Source organism: Odontesthes bonariensis, chromosome 12 (assembly GCF_027942865.1).
Source record: "Odontesthes bonariensis isolate fOdoBon6 chromosome 12, fOdoBon6.hap1, whole genome shotgun sequence".
In the NCBI taxonomy this organism is placed as follows: Eukaryota; Metazoa; Chordata; class Actinopteri; order Atheriniformes; family Atherinopsidae; genus Odontesthes; species Odontesthes bonariensis.
This window is the reverse complement of record NC_134517.1, coordinates 23,661,590-23,677,994: the sequence shown is the minus strand read 5'-3', so window position 1 is coordinate 23,677,994 and position 16,405 is coordinate 23,661,590. Positions and strand designations below refer to the sequence as shown.

Here is a 16,405-nt window from a genome sequence, read left to right as displayed (position 1 = left end):
TGCATTTAACAACAAGATAGGACAAAAAACACTGCTGTGGTTCTGCATACATCTGACCAGACTAAATCCTTCATCACCTGATCCATAATGTTTTGAATGGTGTTGAATGTCTTCTGCTCTGTTCAGAAACAGGCATTTGTACTTTGCATTTCTCTCCCAATACAATTCCATTATCTGTTCAAAGTCCTAGCTAGGATATTTTTCAACCACAATTTAACAACTAGTATCATTGGTAGTGATCTAACAGGAATGAGTCTTAAGAAATCCCAGCTACCGCCTCAGACTACACGAGCTAATCGGTGTAAATGATGAGAAAACCAGATCAACAGAAAACAAAGCCTAAGCCTATTCAACCACCGTGTGATATGACCAACAACACTGTACACCCTCAGTGATGTGCATAATTGTGGTTTTCTGTTACTGAAAATGAATGCCTAGCAACACCCCACAAAACCTAGAAACACCAATCCTTAGAAGTTGGAAAAAGAAAACGGTTACTAATATCTTTAAAGTTTTCGCCTCGTACTGTCAAACAACCAGGATGTTCTTCTGACAAGACTGAGTTGAAACCGAACCAGCAAGAGGGAAACCGGTGCCTCTGAAGAGCCAAAAACAAAAGAGAGACAGAGGTCTGACGAGTCCTCTGTAATGCAGGAAAAGAACCTCAACTTTAAAACTGCTCTAGGAAAAAAAAAAAAAAAAATACTCCAGAAAGTAAGACAAAGACAGAAGATGTGACATACTATGTTTTTTTTTTCAGTGCTACAGTGAAAAGCCATTTTCTCCTACACGTGCTCAACTGAAGTGAGGCAGACCTCCAACAGGAGTCATGCCTCCGAATAGAAGCACCGTACTGCATTGACATGGATAAGGTCAGGGTACTTGAATCAGTCCTGGTGAGCTATCATCATCAGTATGAGGTACTGTACCGGCTGTGGGGAGGCTTGCTGCGACAGCCTCAGGCATTGTGTGAGTATGATAGACCTTTATTTTATTTTAGCACTGCTAGTCTGTGTTCACTGGGACAAAGAAAATGATTCACCTCAACTGATGACGAAAGGCTGCCCTCCTAAGGTAAAAATCCGCTGTCGACAGTCAAAAGAACTCCAAAGACAAACACTAACTTTCACTAAATCATTCATTTATTTAATTAGATCCTTTGCCCTACATTGGTTTTTAGTCACTAAAGTCAGCCTTGGATTCAGAGAGGTAATTCTGAAATGTACAGCACAAAAAGTTCAAACGGGCAGACTGGTGGGAAAACCATTCAGAGGTCAGTTTGAGGAAAGTTGCTCTAAACTTCTCCCACCATCCCTCACAACGCAGGGGCAGACTGGTGTCATAGCGAGAGACAGAAAACAATGTGTGACTATTATACATGTTTACAGATATACAGTTTTTTTTTTTTTTTGTCGTACACAGTGACAGTTCAACGACTAGAAGTGTTCTACATTCTACACAGAAGACCAGGGTTTTACACCACGTTCAAAAGTCCTGTCAGTGTATTTTTGCAGCTTCGTGTTTTTATTAAATCAACCCCAGAATATGCTGTTATTAAATAGAGCTGGTAAGATTGGTTTGGGTTGTAATAAAAACCTTTTTTTTTTAGTTTTTTCTCCGACAAGTGAATAAACATAATAGTTTTTTCTTTCAAAGTCTCAAAAAAAAAAAAAAAAACAAAAAAAAAAACCTGGAGGTACAATTGGTTTGTTTCTGTTTTCTATCAACTGATTTGCATCTTCTTATCTTTCTCAGATGGTGAAATCAGCACACAACATCCACATTCATAACCACACTAGGCAGGATGTACCTCTGAGATCCTGCCCCTCATTTCCTTTTTTTTTTTTTTTTTTAGCAAAATGGAAATCCTTTGACGTGTTATCAATAAGAGGTCGTATGGCGCCCAGGCAAACACAGTCCAACGGAGTTGACTACGGTTTAAAAAGTTTCACTGGTCGGCTGAACCTGAAGAGTGTACAGATTACTGTAGAATCTTTTCTTAATTTTTTCATTAAAAAAGAAAATTAAAAACGCTCAAAATGATCAGTTAACAAGGCATACAAAATGTGGAAAAAAAAGGAGAAATGAAAGATTGGACTGAGGTACCCTGAAGCCTGAGGTAGATCACAATACTGACATGCGCACTGTTCACATCCTGACCAAAGTTAATGCGGTGGTTCACTTTACTGCTCTCCTATTTTTTCAGGTTTTTATTGATTATATTATTCATAGTCTAGTTTTCAAGAAAATAAACACTTCCCTTCAGAATAATATGGCAGTGTCCCACTGAGGAAAAAAAGAAAAGGACTTTGTTTTCTTTTTGTTTCTTATCAATAGTTCTCATCACAAAATAGGAAAAAATAGATTCATAAATATTACTCTCTCTTTTTATATATATATACAGACGCGCGCACACACACAGACACACACGGAGGAAGCTGTGCGTATTGGCAATAACCTTGCGTCTGGAAGATGAAGCTGATGGGTGACGTCTGAGAGGTGACAAAATAAGGCAACAAGCTTCCACGGTCTCCAAAGTAAAGCACAAAGGGACCCCAGGACCTGCATGTCCAGCGTGCTCGCAGAGCGGTCGGCCGGCTCGCCGATCAAAAAAATCAAAATCAAAAAGTTAACCGTAAAGAGTGAGTGAGGATGACAATCCGTGTGTCGTGTGCCGGCCTGCTGGACATGGCATGGGTGATATTTTCTAAAAAAGGCTGCATATTGTACATTCACAGCTGTCATGCCATTTTTAGAAAGCTCCCTGACAAGAGAGGGTTAAAGCCAAACGCGGCTGCGGTCACGTTTGCGGTTGTGTGTGTACCACAGGTCATACAGTGCCTCTCTTTTACCCACCCTCTAAGCCTACAACTTTTCTCTGCCACCCCACACACAATGAGTTCGCCCCAATCCCACCCCGCCCTCCCTTTAACCCTGTCCTCTTTCTGGGCCCTTAGCTCACACCTCGCGTTGGCCCTTGTGACATCCTCATAAGGCCGAGCGTGTGGCGGTGCACATTAAAAAAAAAAATATATAATAATATATGTGTGCCTGTTCACTAGCAAAGGTGCACCACTTTTTTTTAGGACGTCCATTTTTGCTCTGATCGTCAAGGAAACTCTTTCTTTCTTTTTTTTTTTTCAATATCACGACAGGCATGGATTTCCTGCTGTACAGCATGGGAGAGTGACACCAGTTGGGAAAAAAACAAAACTCTGTTGCGTTTGACCTCTCATGAGCAAAAGTGGCAGTCAGTTAAATGTATCAAAAGGCTACGAAAAAAAAAAGTGTTTCTTGACAACAAATACTCTTAAGCTAATAAAAACACAATGCCAGATGAGAGAGCGATGAGAAAGTGAAGCAGAAATTAGCAGAAAAGAAAGAAACGATAAAAAAAAAGAGCAAAGCAACAGATATGATTCTAAGAGACATTAGAAAGGGACGTTATCTTTTGCGTTGGCACACACACAGGCTTCTTACAAAGACTCAGAACCATTCACCGTACAGTATTTACTTACTGGGGTTTTCTGTTTTGATTTCAGTGGCCTTAAATCATTAAAAACCAGTGGAATCGCTTTCTGTGGCTGTCACCGTCTCTGGAATAAGCTAAACTTTAAAAGTTGTACTGCCGTGTTGTTGGAAACATAACAGTGCATTCTCTCAGTGTGTATCATATCATACTCTTCTGCTCTGCATTAATACTGCTGTGGATATTTAATCTCACAATCTAAATGTCTCAAAACGCTTGTGAGAGGAGGCGTCCATTGTCACTCGCTCGTGTTCTAATTCAAAGTACCAATCACAGTGTCGCGTATACGTTCGTGTTAATAGACTTGCTTTATCTGTTCGATCTGTTTGTTAGGCCTATGTTAGTCCAACTAAATAGATAACGTTATGCAGGGCGACATGCCGTTTACTGTTTTACCTTTTATAACTGATAAGACAACGGTTCCCAAGTTCTCTGACATTTCCACCTTTCATGTCGATTTTTTTTCATTAATTATTTTTTTTTTTGGTCTTTTTATTTCATTGTATCAGTAAGGTTTCTCCCACTATCTGCTCTCACAGGGCTGGCAGTGCACACAATGCCCTCAGCCTTTGGCTCTCACTTGTTTCCCCCCTCGCGAAGTTCTTTGGTTTTGATCCCGGTGCTGCTGGTCTGCCCTGCATGTCCACCTCGGCCTTGGCCTTAGTCTGGTTAGGTCTCTGTCCATTTGGGAGGGCTACATTCATTGGCTGGTGCCCACCGGAGCCACCTCGCTGGTCACTTAGAGTGGTGCGGTGACACGGCGGCGCCCTGCTGGTGCTTCTGTTCCTGCTGTTTGACCTGTTGAATGATCTCCCGGATTTTCCTCTGTGCAGTCTGTTGGAGGGATCAGGGATCAATGAGATTGATTAACAGTGTAAAGGGAAGTTTCAAGTTTAAAAAAATGTATCTGAAAACAAAGACAGGGACCCGTGGATATTTACAAAGTGGCAAAAGGAGTGTCTTCTTTTTGCTTTCCAGAAGGTTTAAAAAAATAATTGCTGTTTTGCTTATATCTGTTTACTTCAGGACATCCTAATTCAAGGCAGAACAGTGTCAGACAGATTATATAATGTGCGATGCATAATATTTGATAAAGAACACGTTTTTCTTTCTTGAAGGGGGGTTGGGGGGCAATGTTTCTTAGAAAATTTGGACAACTAGCTAATTGGGATTTTAGCATCTTCTGCAACATTAAATATGTCTCGCATGGAAGGAGTCACTAAAAACTGCAATTAAAAAGTCACTACTCCTATGAAATTAGTGTATTAAAAGTATTGAACGGCAAACACATCCCCCATACGTGTGTTTTAACCTCTGATGCCTGATTCTCAGTCTCGGCATGTCTGGCATCTTCTTCATAGTCCTTACGCCTGATGGAGTTTGGCATTTTCACCTTCTTAGTGCACCTTTTTCTTTGTTATGAGTCGAGTAGCATTATATTTACCTTCTAAGCTCCATTTAGAGCTTAACCAGACCTGCGTTGGTTATGTAAAAGATTGCAGTTTTTTGCTATTTCAGTCCATTGTTGCTCATATGAAGTAACAAAAAGTTGGTTTTAAGTTATACTTAATACTATTATAGCAACACTAGATACATTTGTGAACCATACAACTTTGTGCTTCTACCTTCTTTTGAAGTACATTACATTTTATAATGCAGGTTCCTAGGCCTGAAACTCCAGAAATCATGTTACATTCCATAACTGTAAGGGGAGCCAAAGAGCAAAAAGAAAATGGCCAAATTCTCTAGTGTTACTTTAAAACCACTCACATTTCGGTTTGGAGCTGATTAGATCCCTTTCCGTGTCTCCGTTTATAATTATAATTGGTTTTAATCAAATAAATTACAGCTGAACTTAATTACAAACTGGCAGCAAAAGATGATGTCTGTCACAAAGCAAAAAAGGAAGCATGTTGCAGCAGAACAAGTGAGGATGAACATAGTTCTGAAAGAGACCAATTCATAGCATTTTTCTGTGATTGCACCACAAATATAACTGCTCCAGTTAGGATGCTGAACATACATACTGAATTTGTATGCTGGCTTTTACACTTTACCACTTGGCCTACTCTTTTTACTTTTTACAGGGTGCAGTAGTTAACTGTGTCAGCCGAATACCTGTCATCAACACTGTTAGTATAGTTGTGTGTACCTGGCTGGCAAAGAAATGCCCACTGATTTTCACAAAGACCTCGTCGTTCTCGTCAGGAGTTTGGTCCCGCGGTACGATGACCTCTGCACTTGTAAGGTTCTGCAGCTCATTTACCTGAAACACAGATACAGAGTCCAGAGGTTGACAGCTCTCCTTGGACATTCATTGCGCTGAGACATGCTTTAATAAAGCCACACAAAAATGTGACATTTAAAACAGAGCACTTATACGGATAACTTGTTATTTTCCATGGCTACCGAGTATAAATCATGTGGATGCTGGTACAAAATCCTGCTTGTCTGTTTCAGTACATTTGGCCCAAATACAGTGTCTCAGTGTAAGTATCTGCTCACCGTCTTGCCACCTTTACCGATGACCCTGCCAGCTGCAGTTGAGGGAACCTTGATGTGCGTCTCTAGTTTGACCTCCTCCTTCGCTGAGAAAAAGTTCTCCTCTTTCAGCTTCCCAAATATCCGACCTTGGGCCTGGAAAACAAAGGAGGCTATGAGGCAAAGAGAGACTGGGGAAGATGTTGCTGTTTACCATAATACAGGTCGCAAATATGATTTGTAAAGAGAAAAAAGAAGAAGAATGATTTCCCCATCTTAATTGCTTGCACATTCAGTTGGTGGCTTTACCTTAAATTGAGCTTCTGGAGTTCCAGTAATGATAACCATCCTCTCAGTCACATCTGGGCTCTCAGCTGGGGCAATCTGATGTTCATATAGAGAGACGGGTTTTAGAAACGTGTGAGATTAATGCCTTGGCTGAATTTATCTGGTTTAAATTCATGGAAAGGATTTAAGCTCTCAATCGTCTGACAAATATTCAAGAATATTTTCAATTTAGATAGAATGACTTTAAATCAAAAACTCAAAGAAATGAATTGCCTATTGTTACTTTTCCAAAATGCTCGTCTTGAGAGTCATCCCCTTTTTTAATCATGAAAACAGTCAAGGACGAGCTGCTTGCTCAGAAAGTACTCATTTCGTGTCTTCTTGACTCAACCTTACAAGCTGATCAGAGCCACTTTGACCACCTCTCGATCCTTTCTCATCGAAGTTAACACACATTTGACACAAATCAAACCAACCTTGATGGAAGCTCCGGCAAAGTGGGCAAGTTGTTTGATGTGCTGGCCCTTTTTGCCTATCAGGGCCCCGACCGCCTGAGTTGGAATAAAGAGGTAGACAACCTCCTGTTCTGGAGCCTGTTGCTATATAAAAAAAAAACAAGAACCCCACGGAAAAAACAATCATTTACTGTAGTTACATTTAATTAATCTATATTCAAATCTGTTAGTGATGGCAGTTTAAAAATCTCAGAATTGCTCCAATCATCGGATACTTGAGGAACAGCAAAAAAAACAGAAACCCCACATGCAAGGAAAGCTAAATTAAGCTCTTGTCAAGGCTTTTCACTTCGGTAAACATTGCGTTCTGGTAGAGTCTGAGTGGAATATTTGCTATTAAGGGTGAGTATTGCCTTGTGTTTTAGTTTTTCTTAGCATGGTAACACTTATAGTTGAGGTTTAAAAGTGAATTTTTTATGAGCCATGGCATAACTCTGGGCTGAGCAGTCTCCTTCCAGAAATATTTGTGGTGTTCTGGTGACATGCCAGAATCTCCGTCCGACAGACATTCCATGAGAAGCTGTAAAAATCTGCTATTCATATCTCTTATATATGCTTCTGACTTCCTTGATCTACTTTGTTACGCGATCTACGACAAAGAACAGTTTCCAACTTGGTCTTCTATTTTCTTTCAAACAAAATACAGTAGAACCACAACAAACAGGACATAAGTTGAAAATCTCTGATCACCAAGGCAACACTGACTGTACTGCAGATTAAAGGGAACATACTGAGTGCTGGTGAGGGATGGCACTTGCTGGAGGGACCCCGTACAGGCCACTGAGATGTGAAGAGTGACTCTGAAAGTGAAGTGACAAACCGTCTGATCAGATGGCACATGAATGCACACAAACACACACGTTTAAAGGACACGTGCACAATCAGAACTCAGGCTCTTATTAGGGGGAATTTCAAGGCACACACTCACAGTGAATCACACACTAATCTCCTTGACTCTGAGGCACACAAACATTCTCACACGCTGTCTCACGCCTCTAAGAGTGGAGATTTTGTTTTACAGACAAACTGACTCATCTCTGGAGAAGATGGGGGAATTCTGCTTGTTTCAAACCAAGCACTACATCATACAGGAAGACCTGAGTCAACACGGTATTGTTATTTTTTTTTTTTTTTTTTTTTAAAAGCTCTTCAGGGGGAACCTGGTTTACTGTGTGCTGGAAACAAATTGCAAGTCAAGACTAATCCAAGCAAGTGGAGTGGGTAAAACCATCTACAAAGTGGCAGACATTTTCCTCCTAAAACCTTTTATGGCAGTCAGTGGAAAAAAAAAAAAAAAAGAAAAGAAGAGGACTCACTAAGAACGGGTTGTATCCTGCTGGTGCCACAGAGGGCACTGCGCCTCGTGGTCCAGCAGCAGGGGGCAGCACCGGCAGACCAGAGGAGAAGATGCCCAGAGCGTTCAGGTTCAAGCCTGGGATCAGGTTGGACTGTTGCTGTGCAGAAAAAGAGAGGCAAAGGCAGTGTTTAGTCATGAGAACAGTCACACCAAAGTTGACCACTTTGCTTGTTGAGAAGAAGGACCTCAATTATTAACCAGGACTTCACATCCCCAGACACCATTGTATCCTGCTGCAAGAGGACACTGACCACAGCAGTTAACAGTTAAAACGATAAATGTCTGTATGCACAACTTAGAAAAATATCTGCGCATGCAACTGTGGGTGATGAGAAAATCCAGAGGAAACACAAAGGGCTCCAAAGTAGGTTAGTTTTTAACACTTTAAAAAAAATCTTTAATAGACGACAATAATTGAAACGATTGTTCTAAATCAGAGGTGTCAAACTGATCCATGAAAGGGCCGTGTGGGTGCAGGTTTTTGTTCCAACCCTGCAACAGCACAGCTGACTTGTTTCATTCAATCAACTGAACTGTCTGCACTGAAGGTCTTACCAGCAGGTGAAAGTGTTATAGGTGTAATAACTGATAAAATCTCAGTCAGATCCTTCAGTTTGTCAGCTGCTGACACCCATAAACTAGAGTTACTCTCCCTATGTCTTAACATGCAAGTGGTGAATAACTGATTCATAAAAATGTCTGATCATTAAAATGTTTGTTAGCTGAAGAGACTGGTGCGTAAACTATCTTTATAAAGTTCTCCTGCTCCCTCTCTTACTTCTAAGTTACTTTGTTTCTCCCCAGCCAAACTATTTGAAAACTTCAAAATCATCATTATTTTTTTCCTTTATGTAGGCTTTACTTAACCAGGAAAATTTCCATTCGGATGAAAAATCTCTTCAGGGTCACGTGAGTTTTTAGAATTTCCCTGCATCTTAAGCATGAAAAAAAAAAATCAATTTTAAAAAGTCAGAGCACTATTGAAAACAAGGGAGTTACATCGCAATCATGTTTTTCTTGGCTCATGGAAAGCTGATGTTTTCAAAACTTCTTTCCTAAAATTCATGTCAGCTTTTCTGGGGTTTTTTTTGTGTGTATGACAAGACATGCAGCCGGCTTTTCTCCTCAAACATCTTTGATCTCTGGAAAGCCTTGTGTGTAATATCTCCAGCGTCACGCTAGATGGCCCTAACTGCTTACTGTAGAGTCAACGCTCAACCTGGCAGGTTCCAGGAGCGCTCACACAAGGGCCAGAGCGATTTAAACCGCATGCTACGTGACACTTCTTGATCATCATTTCTGACCAAATACTTAAACAATGACAATGCGGGAGAAACTATTGAACTAATCTACCAATATTAAAGTAACCCCCCAGAATAAAACACACACACAAAAAAAAAACAACCCAAAAGCAGATGCTTGATTCTGTTTCCCTCCTTAAGTTACAGCTCTTCCTCCTGATGAGCATCATCACTGTTGAAACAGTCATTTTTATCAGTGTTCATCTTTGCTTATCTGCAGCGCAATGTGGAGCATGTGTGAAATCCTCACTGCTTCTCTTCGTCTGAGCTTGACCTCAGCAACTGCAGCACGGGTGATGTCATCAGGCAGTGTGAAAGAGGAGCTGGGTGAAAGAGCAGCCTACAGATATCAGATGGATGCTGGGAAAGGCAGTGTGTTACGGCAGGAACACAGACACGCACAGCGGGGAAGTGAGCATGAGTCAGAGGCTACACAGACACACATTCACGCACAAACACACGCTGCTTTCAAAGACTCGACTCACTGATGAGCTGTTCGGCGATCGTTTACTGTTATCCGTTTACCCAGCCGGTCTTACTAATGCAGGCGCTGAATGGGAAGACGATATTATCCCGCTGTTTATCATCACTCCTCTCCGTCATTCACCTGTCAAGTCTGTGTGAGTCACCTTGTGGTCATGACCACACACAAACGCACACTCACAAACAATCAAGCAGCCTGCAGATGGTAAGCTTACATTTATAGCAGCAATATCGTTCTCGTAGGCTTCTCTCAGCTTCTTCATGATCTCCACCTCGGCTGTACAACAAGCCTCCAAGCTGCCCTTCACCGTGATGGTCCTCTCAGGATTGTAAATGGTTAAGTCTTGTAGCCTGCAAGGAAGATCCCATAGACAAACAAACACACACATGTAAGCACTTTATATACAAATACTCAAGAAGAGGAGACTCACATTCTGCCCACATGATTTCTCAGAAGAATGGCCAAAACGACATGTTTACATTACTGCACGAATCTCTGTAGAAAGTCAGCTGGGTGAGATACTTGAACATCCTGTGTGTTTCACTCATACTATAAATCCATCAATTATGGGTTAGAGCACATCGGTCGGGGGAGATGACATTCATGTTTGGGTAGTTTTGAGGCTTATTCTTAGGCCCCAGTCTGTGATACTGCAACCTTACCAGAGCAAGTATGACTTGGATGTTGGCACAAATGCTATTTACAAGTTAGAAACGCGCACATGTGATGATTTGTAGTCGACTAGCCATAACTAAGATAACCCTGGTGACATCAACAGGACTATTTTCTTTTCAAAGCTCGTCTAGAGACACATCTAGAAGACATTTTGCTACGCTCTTCGCAGGCTGAGTACTCGACATGACGAATAAACTGACCTTTCTGTGTAAAAAAAGTGTGAAAAGCGTCCTAAAACAAGAAGTGTGGCAAGGTCAGGATGGATATAGCAGCACGGTGAGAATACAGATACAATGGATTCATCCATCTCAAACAAATCCCTGCAGGAACATTTGGAAAGAGCTGAATAAAACACTAAGAGGAAAAAAAGTTTTCAGCTTGAAGAGAAAAAAAAAACTTTGCCCTGAAAGTTGTTGGGAACATTTGGAAACTTTGATGCTCCCTGGCATCAAAATACAAAGTTTTAGACTCTCACCTTGACAAGAAACCAATACATCAGATGACCTGACCAGAGAACTACTAAGGGAAAAGAATACTCTGAATAGTCTAGTACTCAAATCAAAGAATTTATCACTCCATAAACCATTTCCCCTGAATGTTATACAAATGTTAACACCTCTGGGCCTTTGAAGCAGAAACTATTGTCTCTCAACACTCCTAAAAGATTTTTCACAGAATCTTCGGTTCTGAATATAAAGCTTGCTTTTCTCAAAGGGACCTTCTCCTTCTCCATCTCCACTACGGTGTCTCGTTCTCAAGGCTCATTACTTCCTCAGAGCTCACAGGGACGGAACAATTTATTAGCTCCAAATGAACGAAGGTTGGTGTCGGTTAAATGGGTTGTATTCACCTCCTCTCTTACGTCTTGTTCTGGAGAGGAGAAGGTGTAATCAACTCTTCACATTTGCTCTCTTACAACTCAGTTAAGTGAAAGCGCAGGCTCAGAGGTTAATGAGCACACAGGAGGGAGGGCGCAGCAGGAAGAAGCCCAAATCACTTCCTGTTGTTTGTCGATTGGTTGAATTAGGAATAATTCAAATCTTTGCATTTGAAATGATCCTGACTCAGTCGCGCAAGCACACAGTAACATACGAAATGCAACTTACGAGGAGATGGTTATCTTGGTCCCGGTGTCCTCCTCGATCTTCTTCAGGTTGCGGCCCTCTTTCCCAATCAGCCGACCCACGAGGCTGTTGTGGGCGAGGATTTTCAGAGGGATATCCTCCGTCCTGCACACACAGAAACACACAAGTCAGGTCAGATGATAGAGGATGAGTTCGACCGAGTTTCGCTGAAGGGGTGTGAGGAATCTAATGATGTGATGGTGATGAGCAGGGGAGCAGCTGCTGTTCTAAGCACAATGTCGAGACACAACAAGTCCTTCTTCTTTTAGTGATGAGAACATAATGTAAATGCTTCATCTCTTTATGTTTTCACTGTATTTTTGAAAAAGGAGAATCAGCTTTAACCTGTTTTGATGTTGATCTGATTCCTCGTGGGCTCAAAAGATTTGTTTACAGTCACTAAAATGTGCTTCTGAAACCACAGCTCACAAAAAGCTTCAGGTGACGCTTGATGAAGAGAAAAGGGTCTCTTTCACCAAGTGCATCTTCTTCCCTTTTGAATCATTAAAGAGCAAAATGATAAAGGATAGGCTACTGTTAACATCTTCATTATATTAGCAAATTCCCAAAGAAAATTTCTGGAAAAAACCACTGCTTAACCATTTAAATGACCACCATAAAAAGTTAATTTAGAAAGGAAAATAAAGCTCTGACTCATGCTGCATGTCTATATTGAAGCCCTCCACTCTGGCTGTTGAGGTTGGTGCATTTAAAAATATTCTGGCGGAAAAACAGATTTAGTAAAAAAAAAAAACAGATTTGAACAAAATGGAAGGTGAGTCATTTTCTGTTGTTGTATCTAATAGAGTTAATTTCCCAAGACTTTGACAAAATCTGTACCAAAGTACTGTGGGGCTCAAGTGGGAAAGGCAAACTGGGATGGTTATAAAACGTGGACATTTCAAGTCTGCAATTTGGAAGGAGGAGGAACGGTTTCACGACTAATAACTGAGACCAATCATGGTCAGAGGATTTGATTCTGAAAGTTGATTTCATCTTCATTTTAAAGTGATTCAAAATGTTGACTTCTATAACATATAATGTATGTAGAGCGACATTATACTATCATTCCCTAATGATTGAGCCCTCGTGATCTTATTGCTATTTACACTAATATTTCACTGCTATTTGCATTTCTTTTTAGCGTTGTTAATGATCTACTTGGTCTTGTGTCTTTTTTCATGTCTTTATAAGATTGTCCTTTGTTCTATAAAGCACTTTGGGTTGTATTTCTGCTTGACAGGTGCTATATGAATAAAGCTAGGTTGAGCTGAGTTGACTTAAAAGCTTCATTCACTCATTCAGAGCTGAACATGATAAATAAATATCTTATTGTTACAAATAAATTGTTAATTTCTGCTTTAGACTGAGTAAAGTCAAGTATACTGACTGAGTGTGGCTAATGTGTGCAGATGACATACTGATGGTTACTGAAACAGGAGGTGTGTCATTTCAGCATTATCTATATTTCTGCTTTGTGTGGCAATTACAGGGTGTGAATGTGGATTAAGGTTGCTGTGGAGGACGGCCAGATGCTGGGGGTTTCTTTTGGGCTAGGTCCTCACACATGGTGATGGTGTGTGGTGAGTGTGTGTGTGTGTGCAGGGGAGGGGGTAGCAGGTCAGAACATGCTATAATCTGTAAATATAGATCTATGCAGGGTGGAATTAGTTTGGGATGAACTGTAGGGGGTGACAGTGGTGTGGGTTTAGAGGCAAAGTTCAGTGGTTTTGGTTTCAGTGGTTGTAGACTGGGTAAAATTACAGGGTGGAGGGCGACCAGGGCGACAGTTTCAAGTCTGCAGGTGTGGCACCCGGGCGGTGCAGCGTGGTTTTATTTAGTCAACACACTGCAGAGGTGTAGAAGTCATCGTGACTTTTGACAACAGGATTACTGATCTAAATAAATGAGGTGCATTGGACAAGCTGATTAAATTCTTGTTGTTCGTTTGACACTTCTTCACTATATAACAACATCTGAGCTTTGGAGGGGTTGACATTGGATTTATGATTTTGGAGAAAGGAACTGTTTCATCATTTCAAAACAGATTTTAAATATTACGAACTGGAAAAGTGGTCCCTAAATTGTGTGAATCATGGCATGAATTTCCTCTTGCGGCCATCACGTTTTTGCGTGACAAGACACGGAACAAAGAATAAAATAATTGGGTGAGAAAAAACTCCTGTTGATCACGAGTAATACTGTGCCGATATGTAATTCCTCATTTCTATATATTTTGGCACAAATGGGAAATAGGTGCACTCATTTATTTAAACGTGCAAATATAAATGGAAATAAAGTTTTTAAGGCAAAGTTTGTATGATTTTAAAGTGCTTTTAGGTCAATATTTGGTATGAGCACCAATATTCATCAACACAGTCTGAACCCTCATAGACAAGCTTTCTTGTCACTTCTTTAAGTAGTCTTCAGGAATAGTTCTCCAGGCTTCTAGAAGGACATTTCAAAGCCCTTCTTTGGATGTTGGCTGCCTTTGGTTCTCTGTCCAGATGGCCCCACGCTGCTTAAATAAAGTTGGGTTCGGGCTCTGGGGAGGATTCATCTCACCCATGAAGACCTGCTGTGACTGATATTCTGTCCTGTGCCTTTAGGTATACCTTAGCTTTTTCCTCCTGTTTCCCTTTCTTAGGAGATGCTTCTTGGCAGCCGCCCTTGCATGGAGAACATTTTTAATGAGGGTTGGGCCAAAAGTAGATGGATCAACTGAAGGACCAGCTGCATCTCTCAGCTCCATTGTCAAATCTTTGCTGGATTTTTTCTTATATTTAATAAGAAAAAATTTCAGATACAATTCGTCTGCATTTGAGTTTTTTTTTAAGCCTACTGCCCATTCTCTCTTCCATTTGTCTAGTTTCCTTAAATTCATAGGTTAATGTTAAATGGCTTAAAGCTGCAGTCTGCAGGATTTGTTGTTGTCATACGTAAAGTTCTAATTTTTGGCATTTTAAGAGTTTACATGATCTATCAGAACGCTTGAAGTTGAAAACGGTGACCTCCGTAGTCGCAAAATGCAAGAAATGCTTATTTTTTAACCGAAAAATAAAAAGTTATTCAACTTCCTGTCCCGCCCCATCAAAACACATGAGAACTCGTGCACGTCTACGTGCACGTCTACGTGCACGCCAGATGCGCCTACACGACTCCTCATTCATCAACTCACCTGTCATTTGCGATCATGGAAGACACAGTAAGTAGACTAGCCCGTAATGAAGTTCAATAGTCTAGATAAATAAGCGTGGGGACGAGCCTACCTTGTATCGCGCGTGCACAATCGGTGATTGACAGGCAACAGAGCCCAGCTCGTAAACCTGATTGGTTACCTTTTACCGGTCCGGTCTGCAATTTTGTAAACAAACCTGCTGGCTTTGGAGGGACCTAGCGGGACATATAGGGGACCTAGAGAACTCATTTTTTTTTTGTATTGGGGTATTTAATGTACTACTTTCAGAATCCCCGGACAGTTCCAGGCATTATGCTTGAAAAAGAGTTGCAGACTGCAGCTTTAAGAAAAAAAGAAGAAAGGAACATTCATTTGAAAAAAGTCTGCCACAAGGACTTGAGTGAAAAATCTGCAAATGTCCAAAGAGTTTAAAAAGCTTTCAGAAAGCCTGAGGAGCTATAACTCAAAACCATTTGAGAAATAGTTCCAAAAGAAAGATAAGTTATTTGGTTCAAACAAAAGACTTTTGCATAGTACTGTATATCATTTATATATCATACAGCTTACTCATCAATGGGCCAGAATATTTTCTAGCCAAATGAGAGGCACGTGAATGTGCACTCATGCTGCACAAAACTCTGACAAAAAAAAAAAATTAAAAATAAAAAAGTGTACTGTACTATGATGGCTCACTTGAGGCAAATTGGAAGGAAACATAAAGGAGCGCAGTCCCCTCCCGCAATCAACAAACTTACCAACAAAATTAGACAAACGCAAGTTTTAAAGGATGATGCTCAAACCGAGCAGAAGCTCAAACAGTTTAAAGAGTGCAGTGTCTTGTTAAAAGTGTCAAGCCTAATTAGTCCTGTTGGCCTGGTCTCTAAAACACTAAGCTGTGATCACGTGCCAGCTTATGTGAATGTGTGCACCGTGTTTACTATGTCAGTGGTCCAAGCTACAGAATGCACAGTGAGATTAAAAGGTGTGCATGCAGGTCAAAGGATAGGATTATAGCCTTACAGACATTGTGACTAATCTTCCTGTGGGATTATATAGGTTCAGGCTCTGCATTAAAACATTTACGTTTGTATTTACATTTTCTATGAATGAAAACATTTATGTTCGGGCATGAGAACGCATGTGTGTGTTGAAGCGCAGACTCACGTCTTGGTCTCGTCGGCCTCCTTCTGCATGATGTCCAGGATCATGCGACAGGCAGAGGAGCAGCCCTCGGGTGTTGAGTGGATGGTGATGGGTTTTTCTGCTGCACCTGCATTTTCCTTCCGGTGAATGTCCACTCTGAGAGATAAATGTGAAGATTGCAGTGCATAATAAAGGAAAATTAGGCTCCAAAAGTGCCTTACCAAACCAGAAGACAAGATGAGCAAGATAAGCAATCTTCCTTCTATGATTATCTCGGTTAATCTTTACTGTATTCTAGATTGAAACGTACAATAAATTAATATGTTGATA

At 40.8% G+C, this 16,405-nt stretch overlaps 1 protein-coding gene across 3 annotated transcripts in view; it reads right to left on the bottom strand.

Moving 5' to 3' along the window:
• Positions 1-3,168: 3,168 nt before the first annotated feature.
• Positions 3,169-16,405, bottom strand: part of igf2bp2a (insulin-like growth factor 2 mRNA binding protein 2a) — a 45,349-nt gene continuing 32,112 nt past the window's right edge. For all 3 annotated transcript variants that reach the window (XM_075479785.1, XM_075479786.1, XM_075479787.1), the window contains 10 exons: positions 16,097-16,231; positions 11,737-11,859; positions 10,170-10,305; positions 8,130-8,267; positions 7,545-7,613; positions 6,775-6,897; positions 6,320-6,394; positions 6,035-6,166; positions 5,682-5,795; positions 3,169-4,363 (listed from right to left, as the gene is read on the bottom strand). In XM_075479785.1, coding sequence (XP_075335900.1) covers positions 4,265-4,363; positions 5,682-5,795; positions 6,035-6,166; positions 6,320-6,394; positions 6,775-6,897; positions 7,545-7,613; positions 8,130-8,267; positions 10,170-10,305; positions 11,737-11,859; positions 16,097-16,231 — 1,144 coding nt within the window. In that variant the 3' untranslated portion in view covers positions 3,169-4,264. The remainder of the gene's footprint in view (positions 4,364-5,681; positions 5,796-6,034; positions 6,167-6,319; positions 6,395-6,774; positions 6,898-7,544; positions 7,614-8,129; positions 8,268-10,169; positions 10,306-11,736; positions 11,860-16,096; positions 16,232-16,405) is intronic.